Source organism: Lygodium microphyllum, chromosome 3 (genome assembly GCF_053477565.2).
Source record: "Lygodium microphyllum isolate KBCC chromosome 3, Lygodium_microphyllum_v1.1.10, whole genome shotgun sequence".
In the NCBI taxonomy this organism is placed as follows: domain Eukaryota; kingdom Viridiplantae; phylum Streptophyta; class Polypodiopsida; order Schizaeales; family Lygodiaceae; genus Lygodium; species Lygodium microphyllum.
This window is the reverse complement of record NC_141137.1, coordinates 182803253-182829866: the sequence shown is the minus strand read 5'-3', so window position 1 is coordinate 182829866 and position 26614 is coordinate 182803253. Positions and strand designations below refer to the sequence as shown.

General features: G+C 45.2%; 1 protein-coding gene across 2 annotated transcripts; it reads right to left on the bottom strand.

The window, feature by feature from the left end:
• Nucleotides 1-927: 927 nt before the first annotated feature.
• Nucleotides 928-26614, bottom strand: LOC148039277 (uncharacterized). Of its 2 annotated transcripts, XM_087675165.1 has the most exons (9): nt 26104-26614; nt 20073-20186; nt 19755-19823; nt 19580-19599; nt 19374-19426; nt 19081-19111; nt 18861-18942; nt 1781-1917; nt 928-1659 (listed from the first exon to the last, which is right to left on the bottom strand). In XM_087675165.1, the coding sequence occupies exons 1-9, from the start codon at nt 26510-26512 to the stop codon at nt 1642-1644; spliced, it is 933 nt and encodes a 310-aa protein (XP_087531291.1). In that variant the 5' UTR covers nt 26513-26614; the 3' UTR covers nt 928-1641. The 2 variants fall into 2 exon arrangements, with proteins under 2 accessions (XP_087531291.1, XP_087531293.1); XM_087675167.1 differs by lacking the exons at nt 19081-19111; nt 19374-19426.

Sequence of the window (26614 nt, the reverse complement as noted above, 5' to 3'; positions counted from 1 at the left end):
CTATTCTCAACCACTATGACAATTTGAGTATCAAATAACATAAGCAAGTCTTCTAAAACCTTTCACAACGTGCCTAATAATAAACCTTCTTCCTTACCTCATTGTCTTCAATATCTCCCTCTTTCTCACTTAATGTAAGGAAAAGCACGAATATATCCAAGATCACATTTATTATTACTAGGCCCTTACAATTACATTGCCTTGCTTTTTCTTATGTATGCACTCTTTTTCTCCATCTTCATTGTAAATGTGACAATTCACTTACACGTATCTACCATAATAACCCTCTCTCTCTTTAATACATCACACTTTGATTGCCAACACTTTTCGTGCAATTTTCTCATCATAATGCAAGAACAATATACCGCATTACCAATTGGCATACAGCATTCCCACTAGATACCCACATGTAACATTCTCAACAGATACTTCATATGGATGACAAAAGATCTAGCAACAATTAATGTAGACGAAACAAATTTACATTAAATAAACCAACATGGGCAACACATACTACTAAAAACACTGCATATTATTAGGATGTACAGGCTTTTGCACAAAATCCCCCAAAGTCACAAGCTTTCAAGACGAAACATTTATCGATGCCCAATCTTTTACTTGTACATCAAACTATTTAGGAAGTATAAACCAATACATCCCTTTATTATAGTGCCCTCTCTACTGCTCATTGCTAGAGCACTTCTTTACATTGAGGGCCTGTATTATTTCTCAGTACTTCTGAATAAGGTTTCAAACTTATGAAATCCATTATTCTTTCTTTGGAAAAAGTACAATAATATTAACAGAATCATTAAATATGTAGTGGTTAAAGAATGAAAAAGCATGCACATATGGATTGACTTACGAGCTTGCATCTTTCTGAACACTAACCCATATGTCGCTTGGGAATATCTATGCAAGCTTACCTCTCAACACAAGTTAAATTAATCACAGCTTTACAATGGTACTCAAGAATACATTGCATTGGATCGACTTACGAGCTTGTATCTTTCTGAACACTAACCCATATGTCGCTCGGGAATGCCTACGCAAGCTTACCTCTCAGCACAAGTTAAATCAATCACAGCTTTACAATGGTATTCAAGAATACATTGCATTACCATTCCATAGCACACACTTGATAAGTTTTCATGGTTCTTTGGCCAAGTATGACCAGGCCTTACATAAACAACTCAATTTGTTAAATTCAAGACTCAGACAAAATTGCAAACTCAGGCCCTACAATGTAAATTATCCACATCTGTATGCCAAATATCCAGTATTAATTCCCTGAACTTTCCTAACTAATAATGGGACCATGTGATGGCCAACTTGTCATCAGGTGTTAAAATTCAGTTTGAGACTGAGTTTGAAATGACAAATAGGATAAGCCAGTGGGGTCACTGTAAATGGCCTTTGCATTTCCATCAACTTTGCAAACACAAACCTAACTCCTCAAAAATAGCATGTTGAACATTCTGGGGTATATTCTATGGATAGTCAGTGTATATGCCTCGCATTTCCATCAAGTTTACACAGAAACTGAGCTCTTTGAAAATCACAAGATCGATCACTCTTGGGAACCTCATTCATAGTAGTAAGGCATGCTGTCTTTGCCGAGAATACCCATACATGGCTTTTCTAATGTACATCTGACATCTGGAATATGGTCATGGAGGTCCCAGTCTTACTTGATAAGGTTCCATTATCCTTTTATCTCAGAAATCTGAAACAAACAGCTGATATAGCAGAAACGACACAAGAAGAAAACATTGATTACCTTAATGCATGTGTAAATGAAATAGGGATCGCGATCCTCTGGAACTAGTTTCTTGGAATCATCATTGAAGTTAACAAGCATTGGCTCAAGGAATGCTTTTGTGTGCCCGTCTAAAGCCTCCTTCGACTCTATTTCAGCTGCAAAGCACAGCTTAGCACATAAAGCAAGGCATTTACACACACTAACCACAAGACAGTAGAAAGAGCATTAATAAAGCATACACATGAGGTAACTTTCATTGAAACAACTGAGAAAAAGAAAATAGAAATAAAGACCTTCAATATAGTCTTTTTTTTTTTTAATTATTGTGACTATAATGCCTTCATGCAAAGAAGAATGCTCCATCATCATTAAGAAGAAACTGCCATTATGGAGTGTGGTTATATATATATGTGAATGCCAACACATTGGCAGTCTGGCCAAAGGCAGAGAATCCATGGTCACATATGATACTACAAAGGCATCGTTGATTGACATAGAGAGCTGCTACCACTACTTCCCATTTGCATCAACATCACGTTCTCTCCAAGACACCTTGGTAATGGCTCATGCACCCATTTCTTGGGTATCCATGGTCCTATATGAGTGTCATTGCTGTATGTACTATGATGAGTCATCAATATTGTATATTGTATCAGATCACCCCTGATTTGAGAGGGTCTTAGCAGTCTGTTCATGTGTGTGAGTCTACGTTGTATTCATGGGCTACGTACCAGTCGCGATGAGAACTGCATTATTTGCACCGGTTTTGATGTGGCAGACCAGCCTGATTTATGGCCGAATGACATATTTAGGCCCCATTTTTGGGCTAGGCAACCTGATCACATTCTGGGCCTATTTTATAGGCCACTCCATTTCTCTCTCCCCGTTCCAATTAATGAGACCAGCTTCTCAAGGAAATGACCATCTAAGAACAATTCCGATATTGGAAAGCTACAACTCACTATGATGATCTTTTTGAACATAATATTGAGTACCAAGCCAATCAGAGACGAAGACAATAACTTTGGATAGCACAAAACACACAAAAGAGCCTAAGACCAATAATCCATCTGTCAATTAGAAAGCTAAGCCATGTATGCAATATATCCTATATCATTCCCAAGGGTGTGTACAGATAGAAAGGTCGATTGTGTCATCACTTGTAAAGATTGGAAATGTGACATCATTGGATGTCAGATGTCAAAAATCCAACTCAATGATGTTGTACAGCTGCACAGCAGCAGAAGACAGGAAATGCAGCAATCAAGGCTGACAAGGTGACTTGGCAGGCTGTAAAACCTGTGTTTGCAGCAGAAAACAGCAATGTAATCCTCTAGAAAGGCAGTTGTCAGAAAAGGTACAGTTACGGACGCAATAGGTTGCATTTTGGCTCGACAGGTCCAAACAAAACCACCTGATCACATTGTGGCAACTAGTGGCCTGGAGCAGTAAGGCAGCAATTGTTAAAATTTGGTAATTCTGGGCAGTGCCCAATGTATTTCGTGTGATGTGGGCACTTATTCAAGTGTCAATGTAGTGTGTGTACCTAGTATCTTTAAACATTAAAGTAGCAACACTAGGAAATAGGAACTAGAGTAAGTGTGTACCTAGTATCAGCTAGTACAAAGAGAACAGCTACACAACTGTTATACAGTGCGCAATCCGCCATCGAGCCACTGTCCCACTTGGAAGAGCCACCAGCTAAGCGCTCAGTCAAAACTTAGCTCCACCACTACCTTTGGCCCACCCAGCTAGGCCACTTGTCCACCTCCTCTAAACAAAGCCACCGCCACCACAACTGAAGTCTGAGCCACCTGCCCTGCATGCGCTTGTCTGGCACCGCGAATAGCACTTTGCCTTGGTCACCCTGGCTACTGTCTCTAGCGCACCACTGTCAACTGACTACTTGCCCACATTGCCATCTACGCCTATTGTGTGCCACACTACCACGTAAGTCGCCAGCACTACCATGTGCGCTACATGCACCTACTCACAGGCACCACTCTGCTATCAGGCCGCCCCCTACCCAGTGCCTATCTTGCTGCCACCACTGCCTCTCTGTTCCACATTGCCCCACCCCTTTTTGCCACCTACACTCCCGCCACCCTGTTGACATCACCTCTGATTAGCAACATCATTGCCTCTATGTCCACCTAGCCAGCCTTTGCACCGCCGCTGCTTGCTTTTCACCAATGGCGCAAGTGACTACCTCCGCCCCACCCACTCAACTAGTTGAGCCGCCACCAAATCCCGAATGTCCCGATGATTATGCGCACATCCAGAGGCACCCGACATTTGGGGCTTCTCGTCGAATCAGCATCCAATGCATGCCTTGACACTCAAAGATCCAACATTGCACAATTTTCTCGAAATTTGTGCACAAAATTTGGGGCTTTTTGTTCTTGAGACTCTAGCATGCACCTCAAGGTGGAAAGGTGACATTCAACAAGAATTCAAGCTTAGAGGTTAAAATTTCTTCAATTTCTTTGAAATTTCAAGAAGAAATTTGGGACTTTTTCCCTACATGCACTCCAAGGCAGAAAATAAGCAATACAACAGCATTTAATTGCTGCTACAATCATTGAGCAAAAAAATTTGTGAAAATTCAAAAATTTTGGTGAGAATCAACATTAAATTGCTGAAATTTGTACGTTTGTGGACATGCAATACGAGGCAGCTATGGTACAGCAATGCATTGCTGTATTCTTTTGACTGGGTGCTGCTTTGGATAACATTGTGCACACTTGGGCATTTGTGTGAGAGTTTGGTACTAGTCTAATAATCCGATGGGATTTTTGGTACTCTAAAGGGTACACACACTATACTTCAACATCGAAGTATTTGGTTGCAAATTTTTTGTTCTATTGCTGACAGCATAGCACATCAGGGAAATAATAATCAGAGCAACATTGTTGGTGTTCTCACTCAAGCGGACAAACTTAATGGCTCCAATTATCCGCTATGGAGTTTTATGGTCCGCAACCTTCTTGTTACCAAGGACTTGTGGAACTATGTAAGAGGTGACTTGCAATGACCAAGAGGTTTTGCACCTCAAACATCTCAGTGACATGCTCAAGGACAGGTTGATGGTGCTATTGCTGCTGCTACCACTCCTATGGAGGATCAGAGAAAATGGGATTCAAAGGATGCTAGTACACTTTCCTTGATAGCATTGTCAGTAAAAAGGGTCATCATTCTACACAATTGGTCTTGTAAGACCTCAAAATCAGCATGGGACATACTTGAGCTTATGTTTGCAACCCACAATGAAGCCAAGATCTCCTATCTTCACAGAGAGTTGGAAAATGTAAACATGGATGAAAGTGATAGTATGACCCTCAAGATCACCTTACTCATATATAGGATTTGTGTGAGCAACTACTCAATATTAATGAGATTATTCAAGATGTTGAATTGGTAAACATCACACTAAACTCTCTTCCGAAGTCATATCTTGGTTTCCACAACCTCCTTGATGTTGTCATTGGGGGCATAAGGGGACGACAACCTCTTACGTTTGTGGAGTTAGAAGGCCTCTTGTTACAAGAAGAGCAAACTCAAAAGAATGATGCATTATGTTCAAGTGATATGGCTATGCTTTCCAAGTTTAAAGGCAAGGGTAAAGCTAAGAAAAATGCAAAAAATCAACAAAAGAATGATACTAAAGAGCTATCAAACAAGACTATCCAAGACTCAGATAAATCTAAAAAGAAGAAAAAATGACATTATTGCAAGAAGCCCAGTCACTATATTGATGAACATAGAAAGAGATTGGCCAAGGAGAGGAAGAAAGACTCTTGTTTGGCTGTCCAAGAGGCTTCAGCCAACAAATCAACAGATGGTGATGCTTCAACCAACTTAGTAGAGGAGGATTATGCATGTCTCACATACAATTATGATTCTTCTCTAGCTGATTTAGCATTTAATGCTGTTGAAATGCAACAAACACTATATTTTAACAATGGTGCATCAAAGCGCATCACTTTCAGGAAGTGCTTGTTTACTTCTTTGCATTCAGCCCCTGTCGAGAAACGTGCCACATGTGCGAACAGCAGCAATTATGATGTATGTGGCATTGGGAAAGTCACTATTATTGGCAATTGCTGCCAGATGGTTTTGACTTCATGCTTCTAGATGTCTTGTTTGTGCCTAGCATTACAAAGAACTTCTAGTCTATTTCTACCTTCAATAAGCATGGCTTTTAGGTGGTCTTTGAGGATGACAAATGCATTGTCAAAGATAGAGAGATGGACTATGCACTCAAGCTATCCAATACATTGTACAAGGGTTTATTCTTGTTACACTTATGACCAACAGTCGCATGATGCTCTAGCAATTACTAGTCTTACACCTGCTATGCAAAATACAGAACTTTGGCGTGCTCATTATGTGAGAGTCCGCAACGGAAGAAGAAAACACGAACACAGAGGAGAGACAGAGAGAAAGCCGAGAATGAAGGAAGAAAATCTGCACTGACTGAAATGAATGCTGAATACTCTGAAATGGACTGATGAGTCCCTGCACGCAGCCTGAAGCGTCAGTGAGGGCACCAGATCAGGCTGGAAACGAAGGCAGAACCAATGCCGGAGTGGAAGAGGAGAGAGACTTTGCTGAACCTGCGAAAACAATGTGTATGGCTGATGGGAGGGGCTGCTATATATAGCCCCCCAGCCATAAAACTGGCCGACTGGCCAAAAAAACTGGCCGACTTGGCCAGAAAACTGGCCGACTGCACCAACAAGCAGCCTCTAAAGGCTGACTGCCACAAAAAACAGCTACACCTAAACTGACAGAGCTCCTCTGTCTCCTGTCAGACTCTGACATGAGCTCACAACCAGGAGATGACAGGCTGACACTGAAATAGAGTGGGCTAACACCCCCTCTCAGATCCTGGGAGGGTCTAAAGACCTAACAACCGCATGTGATGAAGCAAAGAAGCCTGAGGCAAAGGCTTCGTGAAGAGATCAGCCGCATTGTCCGCCGTGGGACAATAGGCTACCGCCAACTCCGAATCCACGATCCGCTCGCGAACATAGTGGTACTGAACCTCAATGTGCTTCGTGCGAGCATGAAACACCGGGTTCTTTGCCAGAGCAAGGGCACTCTGGTTGTCCACGCGCAGCTCCGTAAGTCTTGTCAGGGAAAAGCCAATCTCAGCAATCAAGCGACGGAGCCAAACGGCCTCCATAGCGGTCGAACATAAAGCCCGATACTCAGCCTCTGTAGAAGAAAGTGCCACAGTAGGCCGCTTCTTGCTACTCCAAGAGACAGCACTAGAGCCAAGGGTGAAAGCATAACCTGTAGTGGATCGTCGCGAATCCACATCACCTGCCCAGTCAAAATCACTCCATCCAGAAAGAGTGATCCCATCTCCATACATGATCCCGTAGGATCGAGTCCCCTGTAAATACCGAAGAACACGCAAAGCAGCCTGCCAGTGGTCCTGTGTAGGAGTCTTCATAAAAGAAGACAACAAAGCCACCACAAAAGAGATATCGGGCCGAGTGTGAAGAAGCCATATAAGTGAACCAACAAGGCACCTGTAACGGGTGGCATCAGAAAGGGAAACGCCATCTGCCAAAAGTTTGGACTTAGGGTCTATGGGGCATGAAATAGGCCGACTCTCGGCCATACCAAACTCCGAAAGAAGCTCGGAGATGTACCGGTGCTGCAAGATAAAGATGCCCTGTGCCATCTAATAGATCTCCAATCCTAGAAAGAAGTGAAGGATCCCTAGATCTGGGAGTACCCCTCACTCTTGTACTCCAAGAAATAAGGCCACACATAAGGACTGAAATCATCCACAATCAGCATCAAATACTTGGCCTTCCCAAGGGAGGCCGTGCCCATAGGTCCGCAAAGGTCAGTGTGAACCAACTCAAGTGGAGAAGCAACCCTCCTAGAAGCAACCTGTGGGTGAGGCTGCCTATGCTGCTTGCCCCTCAAGCAGCTGGGGCATAAAGTGTGGAGAGGAGGGAAATTGGGAAGTCCCTCCACCATCTTCCTTCGAGAAGCCCGTCGAATAGAATCAAGGTTCAGATGCCCATAACGAGCATGCCAAAGCAGCCCAAGCTCGTGGGAAGCCCTCACAACCAAGGCTGTGAGCTGGTAGAGCCCACCCTCCTATGTACCTGTCCAAAGAGCATCACCTGTAGAAGCATCCTCCACTGTGACTGCATCCTGCGTAAAAATGACTCGGATACCTAGCTGAGTAAGACCATGCACAGGCAATAGGTTAAAACCCAAATCAGGTACATAAAGAACTTTGGCGGAAGAAGACCGCCTGTCAGAAAACATAGGTAAAGTCCCCACGCCTCGAACAAGAACTGTAGAGTTGTCGCCAATGGTGACAGTGCCCCTTCTCGAACGAAGATCCTGAAGCCAATCTTGTCTAAAGGTCATATGAGAAGATGCTCCGCTGTCCAGGAGTCAAGGCTTCTCCTGAGTGGTAGAAGCTAGGGATGTATCCTCCTCAACAAAGACATGCACAAAAGCAGACTCTGTCGTGGCTGGGGCCGGCTTGGAGTCCTTCTCCTTGGGCTTCAGATGGGGATACTTTTGCCAACACTTCTCCTCGGGATGAGTGCCCTTCCCACAGTGTAGGCACTTGGGTTTCTTCTCCTTTGCATCCTTCTTGTCCTCCTCCTCCTTGTCCTTGGCCTTCGCCTTTTATTGCTTCTTCTTCTTGCCGCCACTGGTACCTGCAGTAAAAGCCTTGGCGGAGCCACTGGCACCCACCTCTCTGAGACGCTCGTCATGCTCCAAGACAAGCGGGGAAAGTTTCTCCCATAGAAGTTTCTCGCGGGTCCTCGAGGTGATGAGGCTGGTGTAGAAGACATCATGCCGGGGAGATAGAAGCTGAGTCAAGAGAATCATCGCCATATCCTCGGATGAAATCACCCGACCAAGAGAGGCTAGCTCGCCTCGCATGTCCTCCATCTTCGTGATGTGCTCCTTCATGGAAGAAGAATCATCAAGAGTGAGCATCCGCAACTTCTTCTCCAAAGAAATCTTGTGGGCGAACGTCTTATGCTGGTACAAAGACGCAAGCTTCTTCCACACTTCCGCTGCCGTCTTTAACCTGTGAACATGAACAAGAACCAAGTCGTGAAGACTCATAAAGAGAAAGGAACAGGCTCTAGAGTTGAGCCAATCCCACAAGGTTGCACGGTCCATAGAACCTCCATCTGACGAATCCACGGGGGGACGGTCAATGGGTGAAGAAACAAGCTCCTATAGGTCGAATGTATCGAGGATGCACTCCACCTTACACGACCAGAGGGAATAGTTGGAACCGTCCAACTTGTCTTCCTTCGAAAAGGAAGGGAGTATGGGCACCTGTATCGAGGGAATCAAGGAAGGCATCCGGACATCTGAAGAAGTCTTCACCGATGGAACCTTCACTGTAGATGGAACCCTCTGAGATGCATGGACTGAAGAAGGACGGGTGCGAGGAGACTCCTCCCGTCGACGATCACGAAACTCTTGATAATCCCGTCTCCGCTCAGAGGAATGATGAGAAAAAAGCTCATCCTCTGAGTCGTCAAAGCCTGAAAACTAATAAGACATCTTCCAAATCTGCAAACACCAAATACACCAAAGAAATCTTTGCCGATGCTGAAGGATGACCAGCACAAGGGTCACCAACCACCAAAACGCAAGCTGTGGAGGCCGACAAACACCTGGAGCTGCAAAACGCAATGATGTCTGATGAAGATCACCTAGACAGAAACCGTGTCGAACACAAAACGCAGCCTGCGAGATTGGAGCTTGCAAGAAAAGGGCCCACAAAAGGTGGAACAACCTCCAGAACAGCAAAACACAGCCTGGAGTAGTATTACCTAGCTGTAGGGATGGCCACCTGGCAGAAAACGCACCCAGGAGAGGAGTGTTGATGACGTGGCAGCCTCAAAAACAGCTGCCTGCAGCAAACGCAAGAGTTGGAGCTGCCTGCAGCAAACACAAGAGTTGGAGCCGCCAATATGAGTCACCTTGGCTGTTGGGAAGGAATCGACAGCAGCAGAAGAAAGGGATGGTGTCTCTCTGTCGGGGAAGATCCTCCGTGCTCTCAGTTAGGCGATGATACCATGTGAGAGTGCGCAACAGAAGAAGAAAACACGAACACAGAGGAGAGACAGAGAGAAAGCCGAGAATGAAAGAAGAAAATCTGCACTGACTAAAATGAATGCTGAATACTCTGAAATGGACTGATCAGTCCCTGCACGCAGCCCGAAGCGTCAGTGAGGGCACCAAATCAGGTTGGAAACGAAGGCAGAACCAATGCCGGAGTGGGAGAGGAGAGAGACTGTGCTGAACCTGCGAAAACAATGTGTATGGCTGATGGGGGGGCCTGCTATATATAGCCCCCCAGCCATAAAACTGGCCGACTGGCCAAAAAAACTGGCCGACTTGGCCAAACTGGCTGACTGCACCAACAAGCAACCTCTAAAGGCTGGTTGCCACAAAAAACAGCTACACCTAAACTGATAGAGCTCCTCTATCTCCTGCCTGACTCTGACAGAAGCTCACAACCAGGAGATGACAAACTGACACTGAAATAGAGTAGGCTAACACATTATAGACATATGAGCTTTGGGAGTTTGATGACCCTTCAAAGGTATCATATGGTAGATGCATTGCCTATAGTGGAGACTCCACCTCCTCATGCATAATGTTGTAGACATTTTCACCAAAGTATTACCACATGAGAAGTTTAAGGCTATTCGAAAGTCCTTGAACTTATTATCCTTTGGTGATTGATCATCCTTGTACTTCATGACATTGGCACTACAAGGGGAGGGGGGGTTAGAATTTGGTAATTCTAGGCAATGTCCACTGTGGTGTGGACACTTATTCAAGTGACAATGTAGTGTGTGCCCCTAGCATCTTTAGACATTAAAATAATGACACTAGGAACTAGAGTAAGTTCTTTAGTTAGTTGGTGGAAGGCTAGTTAGGTCAACCTATGATCCAAACTAGCGTGGTACTTTCACCCTATCTTTTAGTTCAGCAAGTACACTCTACTCTCTTCCTTCAGCTCACTCACTGTCACTGTCTCGTTTTTCTCTCCTCCATTGCTGATCCTGTTTTCTCACAGCAATCTGGATGTAACAGTAGGCTGCTACATGTGTTTTGGAGTTAGACAATAACATGCAGTGGCAAGGAATGTTGATGGACAACAAAACAGTAGATGGGATGATGGAGCTTGTGATGAACCTGTGAGAGTGTGCAGCAGAAGAAGAAACACGAACACTGAGGGAGAGAGAGAGAGCAGAAAATGAAGGAAGAAAATCTGCACTGACTGAAATGAATGCTGAATACACTGAAATGGACTGATCAGTCCCTGCCCGCAGCCCAAAGCATCAGTGAGGGCACCAAATCAGGCTGATGATGATGGCAGCACCGAAGACGAAGGAAGATGATAGAGTCGGAGTGTGCACCTGCCAAAGAAGGAGGGAAGATGATAATACAACTAACTGCCAAGTGGAAATGGCTATAAATAGCCAAAAAACCCAAAAACTAGCCGACCTGAAATTTGAGGCCATAAATATGTCCGACCAGCATTTAATGCTGGTAAAAATGCCATGAATGCTCAAAAAAATCCCGGAAAGGGTGGACAATGTCCGGCAAGTGAGGCAAGCTGAAGAATGCAGAAACTGCCCCGGGAAATGCACATAAAATCCCGACTGGAGGAGAAAATGCACTGAAATGCAATAAACTGAGTGCTCTAGAATGAGCTACCTCCTCCATCAAAACAAGTGATAGGCAAGTCAGAGCTCCTAAAGTCCTCGTCTGACTCAAACTGCGGCTCACAGGCAAGAGATGACAGGGCATGACAAACATGACTACTAACACCCCCTCTCAGATCCTGAATGTGGCGGAAGGCCAAGGGAGAAACGGATCCTAGGGTGGCAAGAGGAATGCCAAGGTCAATGAAGTCCGTCGATGAAGATTGCCGATGAAGAAACTCCTCGCGATCCTGGGAAGCCCCCTCTAAAACAGTAGGGGCCAGGAAATCTACAGCCGCATCACCGAGATTGTTCCCCTCTGAAAGGGATGGGGGGTACGAGGGAACCACCGGAGGAGAGGGTGGGGGATGGGAAGGAACCTTTGGAAAAGAGGGTACACAAGTGGGAACGGGTGTAGCAATAGACAACTGCCTCGGAGGTCCCTGCATAAGAGAAGGGGAATGGAGCCTATAAAGCCCGCTCTCCTGCCAACCTGTCGCAATAACAGCCCCGATAGAAGAATCCTCAATACAAACGGCCTGCCCGGTGAAGACAACCCAAGTACCAAGCCTAGTAAGGCCATAGACTGAGAGGAGTGGAAAGCCCAAGTCAGGAACATAAAGAGTATGGGAAAGGGAGCTCGACACGCGGTCGGGAAATAAAGGCAAAGTGCCAACACCACAAATAGGCACCGAAACAATGTCACCAACAGTGACTGAACCCTCAAAAGGACATAGATCCTGCAACAAATCACCTCGGGGAGTCATATGACTAGAAGCTCCACTATCAACCAGCCAAGGCCTCTCAGAAGATGAGGTAACCACTGAAGAAGGCTCCTCCAAGTCAACAATATGAAGGAACACTGACTCATGGGTAACCGCTGGAGTAGAGGTAGAAGGCTCAGATGTTTTAGCTCCATCCTTCGCTCCTGGACGAAGGTAAGGGTACTTCCAATATTCCTCCTCTGGATGTGTCCCCTTCCCACAGTATGGGCATTTAGTCTTCTCTGAGTTGGAGTCAGAACCTGAAGAACTCTCCAGTCTTTTAGCCTATGACTTCCCTTTCTTTTGTGTTCCCCCTCTCGAACCTCCAACAAAAGCTTTGATGGAGGTGGATCCACTGGCTACCTCTTTGCCGCCCTCGTCATGCTCCAAAACAAGCGGGGCAAGCTCCTCCCATAGAAGCTTCTCACGAGTCCTCAATGTAAGAAGGCTGATGTAGAAGACATCAAAACGGGGAGATGGCAGCTGAGTCAAAAGAATCATGGCCATATCCTCGAAAGAGATCATCCTGTCAACGGACGCAAGCTCATCCCTCATGTCCTCCAACCTGTTGATATGATCCTTCATGGAAGAAGAATCATCAACAACGAGTATCCGTAATTTCTTCTCGAGAGTAATCTGATGGCAAAAGTCTTGTGATGGTACAAAGAAGCAAGCTTTGCTCACACTTCCGCTGCTTTCTGCAACCTGCGCACATGCACTAGGACAGAATCCTGCAAGCTCATAAAGAGGAAAGATCGAGCTCGTGAGTTGAGCCGATCATATAAGGCCGCACGATCCATCGATGATCCTGTGAGAGTGCGCAACGGAAGAGGAAATACGAACACGGAGGGAGAGAGAGAGAGAGAAAGCAGAAAATAAGGAAGAGAAATCTGCACTGACTGAAATGAATGCTGAATACACTGAAATGGACTGATCAGTCCCTGCACGCAGCCCACAGCGTCAGTGAGGGCACCAGATCAGGCTGATGACGATGGCAGCACCACCACGGGGGAGAAGGAGTGTCGGAATCTGCAAGAAGACAACTGACCAAGTGGGGAGGGGGGCTGCCAATATATAGGCAACGGACAAACCCTAACCCTAACCCTAAAATGGGCGCAAACCCTAAAAGTGCCCTAAAATGGGCGCCCCACAACAGTGACCAAAAAGGTGGCCGGGCAGCCAGTGGCTGCCCACTAAAAGAGGCCAAAAAGAAATACACAACCTAAGACAGCTAGTCAAGAGTGACTAGCCTCCCCCATCATAACACATGACAGACATGTCAGAGCTCCTAATGTCCTTGTCTGACTCAGACTGAGGCTCACAGGAAGGAGATGACAAGGCATGACAAACATGACTGCTAACACCCCCTCTCAGATCCTGGATGTGGCTGAAGGCCAAGGGAGAAACGGATCCTGGGGTGGCAAGAGGAATGCCAAGGTCGATGAAGTCCGTCGATGTAGACTGCTGCTGAAGGAGCTCCTCATGATCCTGGGAAGCCCCCTCTAAAACACTAGGGGCCAGGGAATCCACAGCCACATCACCGAGATCGTCCCCCTCTGAAAGGGATGGGGGGTACGAGGGAACCACCGAAGGAGAAGGTGGGGGATGGGAAGGAACCTGTGGAATAGAAGGTGCACAAGCGGGAACGGGTGTAGTAATAGACTGCCGCGGAGGACCTTGCATCAAAGAAGGGGAATGGAGCCTATAAAGCCCGCTCTCCTGCCAACCTGTAGATAAGACAGCTCCTGTAGAAGAATCCTCAATAACAACGGCATGCTCGGTGAAGATCACTCGTGTGCCAAGCCTCGTAAGGCCATAAACTGAGAGGAGGGGAAGGCCCAAGTCCGGAACATGTAGGGCTTGTGAAAGGAAGCTCGTAGGTCGGTCTGTAAACAAAGGCAATGTGCCAACACCACTAATAGGCACCGATAAAATGTCACCAACAGTGACTGAACCCTCTGATGGACGGAGATCCTGTAACAAATCACCTCGGGGAGTCATATGACTCGAAGCACCACTGTCCACTAACCAAGGCTGCGCAGAAGACACTACAGCCACAGAAGAAGGATCCTCCTCCAAAGCATGGATATGAAGGAACACTGACTCATGGGTAACAGCTGGTGTAGAGGTAGAAGAAGGCTCCGATATAGATCCATCCTTCGCTCCCGGACGAAGGTGAGGGTACTTCTTCCAGCATTTCTCCTCGGGATGTGTCCCTTTCCCACAGTGTGGGCACTTCGGTCTCTCTGAATCTGAGTCAGAGCCTGAAGAACTGTCCTTCTTCTTAGCCTTTGACTTCTTCTTCTTCTTCTGTCCTCCCGAACCTGCAACAAAGGCTCTAGTGGAGTCGGATCCACTAGCACTGACCTCTCTGAGTCGCTCGTCATGCTCCAAGACAAGCGGGGATAGCTCCTCCCATAGAAGCTTCTCACGGGTCCTCGATGTAAGTAGGCTGGTGTAGAAGACATCAAACCGAGGCGATGGCAGCTGAGTCAAAAGAATCATAGCCATGTCTTCAGAAGATATCGTCCGACCGAGGGATGCAAGCTCATCCCTCATATCCTGTAATCTGTTGATGTGGTCCTTCATGGAAGGACTATCATCAATAGCAAGCATCCGTAACTTCTTTTCAAGAGATATCCGGTGGGCAAACGTCTTCTGCTGATAGAGAGACGCTAGCTTCTGCCACACGTCCGCTATAGTCTTCAACCTGTGAACATGAACAAGGACAGAATCCTGCAAACTCAGAAAGAGGAAAGATCGGGCTCTAGAATTAAGCCGATCCCATAAGGCTGCACGATCCATAGATGTCCCATCTGAGGGATCCACCATAGGCCGGGGAGTAGGAACAGAAACAAGCTCCCAAAGATCGAAGGAGTCCAAGATACACTCCACCTTGCAGGACCATAGAGAAAAGTTGGAGCCATCTAACCGGTCCTCTTGGGGCAGCTGAGGAAGTACGGGTACCTGTACAGGGGGTACCAAAGGCTGCATCTTCGGCCCACTGGAAGGGGATCGCCGAGATACATGAATAGAAGGGGGACGGGAACGAGGAAGAGACTCCATATGACGATCCTCGCGATAGAAATCACGCCTCCGTTCAGATGAATGTCGAGACAAAAGCTCATCATCTGAGTCATCAAAACCTGTAAACTGATGAGAAGACATCTTCCAATCTACAAACACCAAAACACAACAAGGGAAGGTTGCCAGTGTCGAAACACAAACACCAGAAGCTCCTGAGCTGGCCGCCTTGCACAGAACGCAAGGATGATGTCAAACGCAAATGCTGATGATGCAATCACCACAGAAAAACAGCCGCCTGCCTGAAAACGCAGCCTGGGAAGAAGTCGCCAGTAGAAAAAGAGCCGCCGGACGATGGAACAACAGCCAGAACAGCAAGGCGCAGGCTGGAAAGGTGTTGCCCAGCTGGAGGAGGGCTGCCCAGGCTGAAAACGCAGGCAGGAAGAGGGTGGTGATGACGTGGCAGCCACTAGAGAAGGCGCCAGCAGCAAACGCAAATTTGTTGACACCAAAATAGGCCACTCTGATCAAGGAGATGATGCAGAGGATGACGCCTCAGCTGTTGGAGACGTCTTGACCAGCAAACGCAGAGTTGTGGGTGTTCTCCCGCGTAAAACTCAGCTCCGTGTACTCTCAGTTTGGCGATGATACCATGTGAGAGTGCGCAACGGAAGAGGAAATACGAACACGGAGGGAGAGAGAGAGAGAAAGCAGAAAATAAGGAAGAGAAATCTGCACTGACTGAAATGAATGCTGAATACACTGAAATGGACTGATCAGTCCCTGCACGCAGCCCACAGCGTCAGTGAGGGCACCAGATCAGGCTGATGACGATGGCAGCACCACCACGGGGGAGGAGTGTCGGAATCTGCAAGAAGACAACTGACCAAGTGGGGAGGGGGGCTGCCAATATATAGGCAACGGACAAACCCTAACCCTAACCCTAAAATGGGCGCAAACCCTAAAAGTGCCCTAAAATGGGCGCCCCACAACAGTGACCAAAAAGGTGGCCGGGCAGCCAGTGGCTGCCCACTAAAAGAGGCCAAAAAGAAATACACAACCTAAGATAGCCAGTCAAGAGTGACTAGCCTCCGCCATCATAACACATGACAGACATGTCAGAGGTCCTAATGTCCTCGTCTGACTCAGACTGAGGCTCACAGGAAGGAGATGACAAGGCATGACAAACATGACTGCTAACAAATCCAACGGTGGGATCCTCCACTGGACGGGAAATAGGGTGTGTAACAAACTCCCAAAGATCAAAGGTATCAAGGATACACTCCACCTTACACAACCAAAGCGAGTAGTTGGAACCATCAAGCCGGTCTTCTTTGGGCAAAGAAGGGAGTACGGGCACCTGTATAGAGGGTGCCATGGAAGGCATATGAAGGCCAGCAGAACGAGCCTTCTGTGAAACATGGAGAGAACGGGGAATAGAGGGATCTCGATCAAATGGGCTAGGTGACCTCCAGTCGTCGCGTGAACTAGCACGAAAGTCTCTTCGTCTCTTAAGAGGAAGGAATAGAGACCTCATCCTCGAAATCAGCAAAGAACTGGTGATAAGACATCTTTGTTTATATCTGCAATCACCAAACAATCTGCAACCAACAGACAGTCAAGATGGAGCCGCCTATGTCAGAAAAGACCCAGAAGATGTTGTCGCCTGCAAGAAGAGCTCCTGATGCTGCAAAACAACAAAACGCAGGTATGGAAGGCTGCGTTTCAGCCTGGACAGCACCGCCAAGGGCTGGAAAGGAGGGAAGAAAGGCTGCACTTGATGGTGTCCTCCTCTACAATGGAAGCTCTCCTCTGTGCTCTCAATTAGGCGATGATACCACGTGAGAGTGCGCAACGGAAGAAAAAACACGAACACAGAGGGAGAGACAGAGAAAGTAGAAAATGAAGGAAGAAAATCTGCACTGACTGAAATGAATGCTGAAAACACTGAAATGGACCGATCAGCCCGAAGCGTCAGTGAGGGCACCAGATCAGGCTGATGACGACGGCAGCACCAAAGACGGAGGAAGATGACGGAGTCGGAGTGTGCACCTGCCAAAGAAGGAGGGAAGATGATAATACAACTGACTGCCAAGTAAGAAATGGCTATAAATAGCCAAAAAACCCAAAAACTGCCTGACCTGAAATTTGAGGCCATAAATATGTCCGACCAGCATTTAATGCTGGTAAAAATGCCAGGAATGCTCAGAAAAATCCCGGAAAGGGTGGACAATGTCCGACAGGTGAGGCAAGCTGATGAATGCAGAAACTGCCCCGGGAAATGCACATAAAATCCCGACTCGAGGAGAAAATGCACTGAAATGCAATAAATTGGGTGCTCTAGAATGAGCTACCTCCTCCGTCAAAACAAGTGATAGACAAGTCAAAGCTCCTAAAGTCCTCGTCTGACTCAGACTGAGGCTCACAGGCAGGAGATGACAGGGCATGACAAACATGACTACTAACAGAACCTTCAGAGTTGATGAGAATGATGGGGCTGAGGAAGAATGATGGCTGAGTGAGTGGGGATGCTGTCCCTCCCTGGCCCATTACACATTTCATGGGACTCTTGTTCTATCAAAGCTCAAAGTAAAGAAGCAAATTTAACTTGCTGTTTGGGGCAAGAAGTAAACTGGAGTAGGACACACTATACTTTGGAGAAGGAAGATGGCTTATCTTGGGGTGCACCTTCAGGAGTAGAATCTCACCCTACCAACCATAAAGACCTTTGGCTCTCACCCCCATTGGTAGTGATAACTGGCAGTTTTCAAGCCTCACAGGTCCGTGTACCAAGCAACCTGTCCATGCCTCCTGGCCAAGCTACCCTAGGGCCTAGAGCTCAAGAACAAGAAGTCCTCGCTCTACAACTGATGTCAAGAGTCCTCTATATAGCACTCCTTAGCCTCCGTAACTCCTAGAGCTTTGAATGCCTTCCAAAAGTTCACTGACATCAGTCACTCAAGGGGCTGGCTAACTGTAACTCAGTAGGCACCTATCCCTATTCAAAATTACATAACCCTATGACATGAAAATATCACATCCCCCTTATAAGCCATTGCTGTCCTCAGGAACCCTAAAGCAAAGTGGAGATGTTAAATCAGGAATGCTGACATGACAGAACCCTTTGTTGGGGCCAACATCAGGTGTTTTTCCAGTCAAAAGAGAAAGTCCTAAAGTCACAGAGGCTAATTGTACCTAAAGCAAAGAGATGTTAAATCAGGAATGCTGACATGACAGATCCCTTTGCTGGTGCCAACATCAGGTGTTTTTCCAGTCAAAAGAGGAAGACCTAAAGTCACAGAGGCTAATTGTACCTATTACCCATGGGAATGATGTTCTCTGTTCTTCAGACTCGTATGAATCCTGGCTTTGCATATTTGTAAGTGCTTGTTGTCTTGCACAAAGTGGGCTAAAAACCTCCTGTACGCATGAAAAGAGCATTGGACCACTGCCATGCACTGAGTGCATAGCTACATGTTCGTACTAGCACTGCATGCTCTTAAAAATTAAGCTTAAAAGAATGAGAAAACACCTAATCTAGAAAAGCAACTATAAATATCAGAGAGGAGCATGAGATCTTACGAATAATATACAGGCTGGTGGTCCAGTGATACTCTTCTTTGTTCAGATCAAGCAACCTCAATCGAGGATCACCACATATAATCTGGAAAAGTGTATCATGAAGATTAAAAATATTGCAAGATTCAAAGAGGACATGCAACATAGTGAAGAACTCATAAAGGAAAGAAACACAGCAAAGATTTCAAGTTTCAAAGAAAAGGGAATAAGATGAAACCATCACCAAGAAATACACACCCCCAGGTTTCAAAACCCTGAAAAGCAGAACATAAATCTATAAGTCAAATGAAGCAAACCTAAGATATAAATTTCACTGACAGGTATGTTCCTGCACATGCTGAAGGAAGACATTACCACTATGAAAAACATTTGTGAAATACTAGATTTAATCCTGCTCCTAGCAAATACCACTTTTCACATCAATGCATTGTGAATAAAAGCTTGTAACCTATTGGGTTTATAATCCTGCCTCTAGCAAAGACCGATTCCAGATATAGCATGCAAATGTAGTAAGACCTGCTAACCTCCACTAGCATGTTTGATATGCACAGATCTGCATTCTTTCCACACTGCACAAAGTAGGCACATGCTAATCATGAGAAAAATCAGCTTCCCCATGCATTTGCACTAATTAATAACTAGTGCAATCATTGGAAATAATGTCTATATAGCATGAACAAAAGTACACAGATGTCTTCCAGTCTCCAAATTGGTGATCATACCATCATAGCATCCAGACAACCTGCCCACACATATGTCAATATAAGTAATGCCCACTCCCAATACAATCAATTTGCTTGATACATTTAAGAATTCCATAACACTACTGAATCTGATGGGGTATAGAATGAGATCAACCTTGTTTTCTTCCAAGCATGCTCAAGTTAGAGAATGTACCTTTATCAACAACGGAGTCAAATGTGCTGTCCCCAAAGCGAGACAAGTCTTGCACATCCATAGTTATATCTTGCAGGTAATTTAAGAATCACTTGCTGCAAAGTAATTTATACAATAGCAACTGGCTCTCCTTCAGGCAATTCAAAGGTGAAAATGGTACATCTCTAGTACAGCTTAAATATGAAACTTGCAGGTGAAGATATATTTACTAGATTACTTAGCAAATCCCTCTAGTCATCCATGAAATACGTGTCCTTATGGAAAAACTCATATTATCACATAATAATTATCCAAAAAATGAGCCAAACAATTGGATACATTTAAGTTGCGGAACATGGCAGTACTTTTTCTGCATTGCATCAATGACCACCGGGGATATATCTATATTCACTATTTCTTGATAACCATCTTTCACCATATCTTCTGATATTCCTGCGAAAGAGATGAATAAACCAACAGCTTGTAAACCCATATGAGCATTTTGACTATACCATGAAATATTGTATGACGACTCACCATAACCAAGTTTATTGCATTGTTGCTCAAACAATGTTGCCCAAACACATTATTCATGCATTTGTGAAGGCTGTTTTTGTGGGAAAGAAAGGTCGCTTTTGCAACTCTTTGAAACATCTCTAAATGTTAGCATTCTCTAACAAATTAATTTTTGCAGATAAAACTATTTTACAGAAATATGCCCATTAACACAAGAAGTAAATGCCCATGTTTCTAGGACTGCATGGCGACCTTGCAAAAACTAGAATTATCAAACGACCTCAAAAATTTTCATGATAGCCCAAAACTTTATGAAGAGCAATTTGGCGCATTAAGATTGAATAGAAGCTGTCAAATCTAGATATCTCCATTCGATATGCTTGCAGCTGCTTTAATCATTCCTTAATTAAGAAAAACAAAAGTTTGACACCAAATTTCTTGCTGCAAGATCTTCAATTATCATCCAAATCTTCTCAAGTTTGTGGGGAAATAAGTATGAAGATTCCTAAACAGGACCTGCACTAGTTAAATAATTGAAAGCAATTTTTGTAGCAAAATACAAGTTTTGACCTAACTGCCAAGCACTTACATCAGAATTCATAAATAGCCATTACAATTGTGAGACAAAAGGTCACCACCCTGCTGAGGAATGTAGGGAGAGAGAACAACCTCCATACTCTTCCCTCTGCAAAATCATCAAGCTTCCTAATACAAAATTTGCCCCCATTGTCACCCCTCACCTTGCTTACCCATTGACACAAAGGTAGGGCATGTTAATGCACCTGAAAGAGACCTTCTACATGCATTGACATAGTTTGGTGGTTCAAATCCTAGAGTTGGTTTGACTTTCAGATCCATGATGGGAAGCTTGGACAGTGAGCAGTGTTTGCTCTTGGTTTGTTCCCACATGGGGGGACACTTCAGCAGTCTAGCTAAAGGCAAGAAATCCATGGTCAAGGTGTGCTTTCCACCGAGATGTTCAAGACAACATAAGGATCCCACTATTTCCATTTTTTCAAGATCAAGGTCTACGTAAGATCAATTTGACTTGGTGCTTCTTTAGATGTCTTCTATACTCTTAGTCATGAATTAGAGCTGGAGTCTTGAGGTATTTTCGGTGGTGCATTCGGGTACTCTAAGAATCTTCTTCAAGCATCACTAGAGTCATTATTGTATGTCCTATGGTGGTATATGTTTCTAGCAAATTATTGCTATGGTATGGAACATGATGATGCTTCCTAGAGGCCTATTGTTACCTATCATTGTTTATTTTAATGTATTGACCGCCTATAATCTCACAGAGCATGATAGCAACATACATTTCATGGCTATTAGGCTAGTTATTAAGCTTGTTATTGGGCACGACACCTTTACTAGTAGTTGGCGGCTCATTTGTCGCAAGTTTCATCCTTAGGCTTGTATACACTCAACTCCTCCATTCTTGTTGTATCAAATCACATCCACTGGGAGAGAAGAAAATTGAACACACAAGATGGCACTCTCAAGCACTCACTCAGCCCACTCCCACAAAGGTCAGTGGTTGTTGTATAACTTTGCTCCTTGAACTTCATATTGTATCATCTTCTACATTCATTCATTGTTTAGCATTCATTATTCATTAGATTCTACTCTTCTTTCCTATTTCTTGTGTTTTGCATTTTTCTCTTAGTTATTGTGTTTTAGTCATGCTCAAACTTTTTTTTTCTCGATGCATTCCCTAGCATATCTTCACAATAGGATCATGAAGATATAGGAAGAGATATATCAAAGTGCAGTGGTGCAGAAGCATATGACCAAGACTGAGAGATAGAGTGAACATAGAGAGGAGAGAGAGAGAGAAAGAGATAGAAGAACAAGAAGATCTGCAATGAAGAAATGCTGAATACATATGCCCTAAAACTCTACATCGGCCTTAGAAGACATCTTCATCTGAAATGCCTACAAAAACACAAAAACAACCCCCTCTGACTATGAAAACACAACCTGGTAGGGCTCTTCTCCGCTCGTCCCACTCCTTCACTCATTGAAGGCGATGAAAAGGTAAAATCTGCAATTGAAGGCCAAAAACACAGCCTTCCTCATCTTCAATCAGTAAAAATCAGTAACTTTGCTCCTTTCCCGCATGCCCACATTCTCCTCAATCGTGTTCCAATGTGCAACCCTCCCGCTTGCCCTCAAACGCTGAAAATGCAGCCTTGTGTCACACCGAAATCTCCTCTTCAAGTAGGTTCTCACCCAATCAATCTTTTGCTACTCTAATACCATGTCAGAGTGCAACAATGTGGAAGCATATGATCGAGACTGAGAGATAGACTGAACACAGAGGGGGGAGAGAGAGAGAGAGAGAGAGAGAGAGAGAGAGAGGAGAAGAAGAAGATCAACAATGAATGCTGAATAAGAATGCAAATATGTACACAGGTGCAATGCATATGTCTGCATATCTCCACCTCAGTGATGTGACTCTGTTGTACACCTTGAAGTCTACTACAATCAGTACAATCTTTGCATGATCTCAGCCTAAAATTTGTGATCTAGAGTGTGTGAACGTGTGTTGAAGATCTACTATATATAGCAGTAAATATGGCCCAACCAAAATAGCAATCGGCTTGCCAAATCCGGCCGACCTGTGCCAAATTTGACAGACTACACAAAAACCTATCAAAAATGGAAAAACTACCATGTCAACACAGCAATCTAATCTACAATACATGCGACTGCCACATGTCACTCCTCCGCTAACTATACGGCCTACCACGTGGCATATATAGCACACAAACTCTTACAAACTACTCTCAAATGCCTAACTAACAAGAAAATGCATGAATACTACCGAATCTGACACATGCTTGTCCAGGGGATGATCATAACTCTAACAAGATGGAGAAAACCAATAAATGCTACATGGAGCCATAGCAAGGATATCAAGGATAAGAAAAGATGGGGAGAGAGAGAGAGAGAGAGAGAGAGAAAGAAAGAAAGAACGTTATATTAACGTCTACAACAGGCCAAGTTGGCCTATGAGACCAAAATGTTGCATACAAAATGTCTGGGAGGTTTCAAAAGTCCCAATGAAGCTAACGTTTATGCTATGTTGAACTAAATTGAGTAGGTACAAAATGATATCTAGACTAGATACAATCTAGAGGTACTCCCAGTGCGGTGTGGAACTGCTCCTAGGGTGTTCATCCTAGGATGTCCCGCATGGGTCGGTCTAGCATGGAGAGACTAAAGCGGCGGGGCAGGGCCCTCCGATGGCGGCATAGTATCCCTTGTATCTTCGACATGTGTCTTCTGCGCGGGGACGGGGGCCGGCGAGGCGTGGGCGCCGGGCTTTGCCTCTCGCTGTGGCTATTTCTAAGGTGGTCCCCCAAGGTCAAGAGGCCGGTTGGGCTGGTGGGGGACTCGGTGGTGGGGAGGGTAGCTGGTATTTGGTAGAATTCTTCGAGTGTGCGTTGGTTGGTGGCTCCTTGTTTTTGCTCCGTGGTTCGTAGGAGGTGGTCTCTGTGGCATCGTATTTCCAGTAGAAAGAGCTCCAGGCATCTCTGGTCTTTGAATTCCATCACCTTGGAGAGTGGTCTAAATCCTTCGCTGGATAGGCAGTGGAAGCGTCCACGGATTTCGTAGTACCCTGGGCATCTACAGATATAGTGTTCCTCTGTCTCTGGCTCGAGATGGCAGAGCTGACAGATTCAGTCTTCTAGGGGGAGGGGGTTGGCCCCGTATCTACCCGTTTTGACCCGTAGTTGGTGTGAGGACGTGCGGATCTGTCCGATGGCACTTCTGACCCCGTGAGACACAAAGAGAGAGAGAGAGAGAGAATGGAGAAACAACAGGCAAAGAGAAAAAGATCAAAAAGGATAAGAAAAGTGAGCAAGAGATTGGAAAAATAGAACAAGAAGGAAATAGTTAGGAAAAAAGTGTCAAGCTTAAAAAGGTGTATCATACATTAGACCTTCATGCACTCCCTATGTTTCAATACCCCATGAGAAAACTCCCCACTTTTTGGTTGGTTCCCCATATAAAAATAGAAAGTGTGCTAAGTCACTTGCATCCCCAATCTATTCCTAGTTCATCATCCATGTTTACCTGCTCCTCCTCCTATTGCTACTCACTCATTCCTCATCGTCTCCAATTGTTGTGATCATCTGAAGGCTGCCCATACATGTGCTTGGTTCCAATTGCTACCACCATCACTCTAGCCCTCTATTCCACAGCTACAGCCCCTACTTGAGAGTTCCCAGCAACTGCCCTAATCATTATAACTTGGTGGACTACAGCACTTTCATCCCTAGAAGCTGCCTTGCTGTTCTTTGTCATTTGGAGCAGTTTTTCAACATTGGCTTGATTTGTGTTTGCATATGCAGCAGGTCATTTTGGCATTTTCAACACTTTTCTTCATTAGCCTCTACTCTAACCGGTGGTTACTACACTCAAGATCTCTGATGGACGACAACTCCCTCAGCCTGCTCCCACAAGAGCCATTGACTGTTAGACAACTCTCTTTTTGAGCATTCTGTACATTTTCATTCAGTTATTCATTCATTATTGAGTTATCTTCATTTTGCATTTTGCATTAGTGTTTGAGTTCATCATGTTTCATCATGATCGTGCAATCTGTTTTCTTTTGCAAACCTAGCACATTTCTACAAAAAGAAGATAGAGTGGACAAAGTCAGAGGAGCCAACTGACACAATACTGTGGAGAGCTAGAAAGTCAAAAGAAGAAGATGAGAAGAAAGAGCTAGATGAGAAAGACAAAGGAGACCTAAGAGAAGATGAAGGAAAAAGACAATCAAAAGATAGGCTTAGAGAAGAAAAAAGCAAGAAAGTGTCTGAGACAAAAGAGAGAGAAGATTAGGGCAAAAAAGAGTGTCAAGAAGAGGCATGCACAAGCTAAGTTGAAGGAAGAGAGAGAGAATGCCTCCACAATCCAGGCTACATAAGTGGCTAAAGGACAAAGCCAAGGAAGACCTCAATCCAAGGTCATGCGCTACTAAATCAAATAAAGGGAGCGAATAAGAGCATTTCTCGCGATGAAGTCACAAGTCACTCCTTTGACCCAAGGAGGTCCCAACCAAATCCGATCAAGGAGGTAAACAAGTGTGCTTTAGCAATCAAGTTGCCGTCTACTCCTTTGAATCCTGGGAGGTCCAAACTTGTGGAATTAGGGGAAGAAGCACCCATGAGAGATGAGTATGAAGGAATGCCCATAAGATAGTTTGACCAAGATGGAGCCTTGCTAGTTGAGCCTTGGATGAAGAGCTAGACAAATACAAACTAAAAACTGACTGTTGGGACAACTCCGATTTGCAAGAACAAAGTTGAACAAGTAGTGGCAATGATGTAGCAGTGACAGTGGTGGTGGTGATGGTGGTGTGATGATCGTGAAACTGGCACTACGATGCTGATTGCAAGCATGAATTGAGAATGTACAGGCCAAAAAGTCCACAAATTTTAGCCATTTCTCACTTTATGGATGTTCCTTCCTCTTCAACTGGTAGGTGGAAGGGAGAGGCCTTCTGCATGCCTGCATTATAATATCATAAAGGTTTCCAACCTGATTGACACACGGAAGGGAGAGGCCCTCTGCATGCCTATATTATAATATCATAAAGGTTTCCAACCTGATTGACTACCTATGTCTCGCAGCGTGCCACCTGAAAGCCTGGTACCAGTCCGTACAGGTACTTATCAGTGAAAGTTGCATGGTCCGACTTTTGTGTGTGAGCCGGCAGAGGCAGATGCGTTATGCACACGTGATTCAGGTCAAGACTGTCTACAAATTCTCAGACATTGCATAGATCTTTTAACAAGGAAATATTCAGACTACCTGAACTAAGAAGAGAGAGACTCACCTGCGTTCCCGCATCCAACCATAAGCACACGACCGGAGGTTGGGATGTGTTTCTTCATGAAAGGTGCAATGTCTGCATAGCTCAGGTACCAGTCGAAGGGCTCAGAGTCGCGTGCGTATCGCTGGTCCCAGTACCAGCCATAGCCATAGCTGAAGGTATCAAGGGCATAATAATCGTCGAGCTCCTGCGAGGGGGAGCCCGCGGCAGTGCTGCTGGACGGAGAGGGGCTGCACTGGGAGAGGATCAGGCGATGATGATAGGAAGCTGGAGAAGGGAGGTGGTGTTGTAGAAGAAGGGGCGAGGGAACGGGAATGGGCATGGTCAAGGACTGGAAAGCCACGGAGGACATGCATGGCAACATGGAGGACATGTATGCACGTGAGCGCAAGAGGAGAATACGGTGAGCCATGCAGGCTCTCTCGGGCGCTGCAGTCGCCGCTGCAGTGCCTTGCTCTGCGCCGTGACCTTCAGGGGTCACTCAGGCGCGTTTACGTCTCTTTGTTCTAGTCAC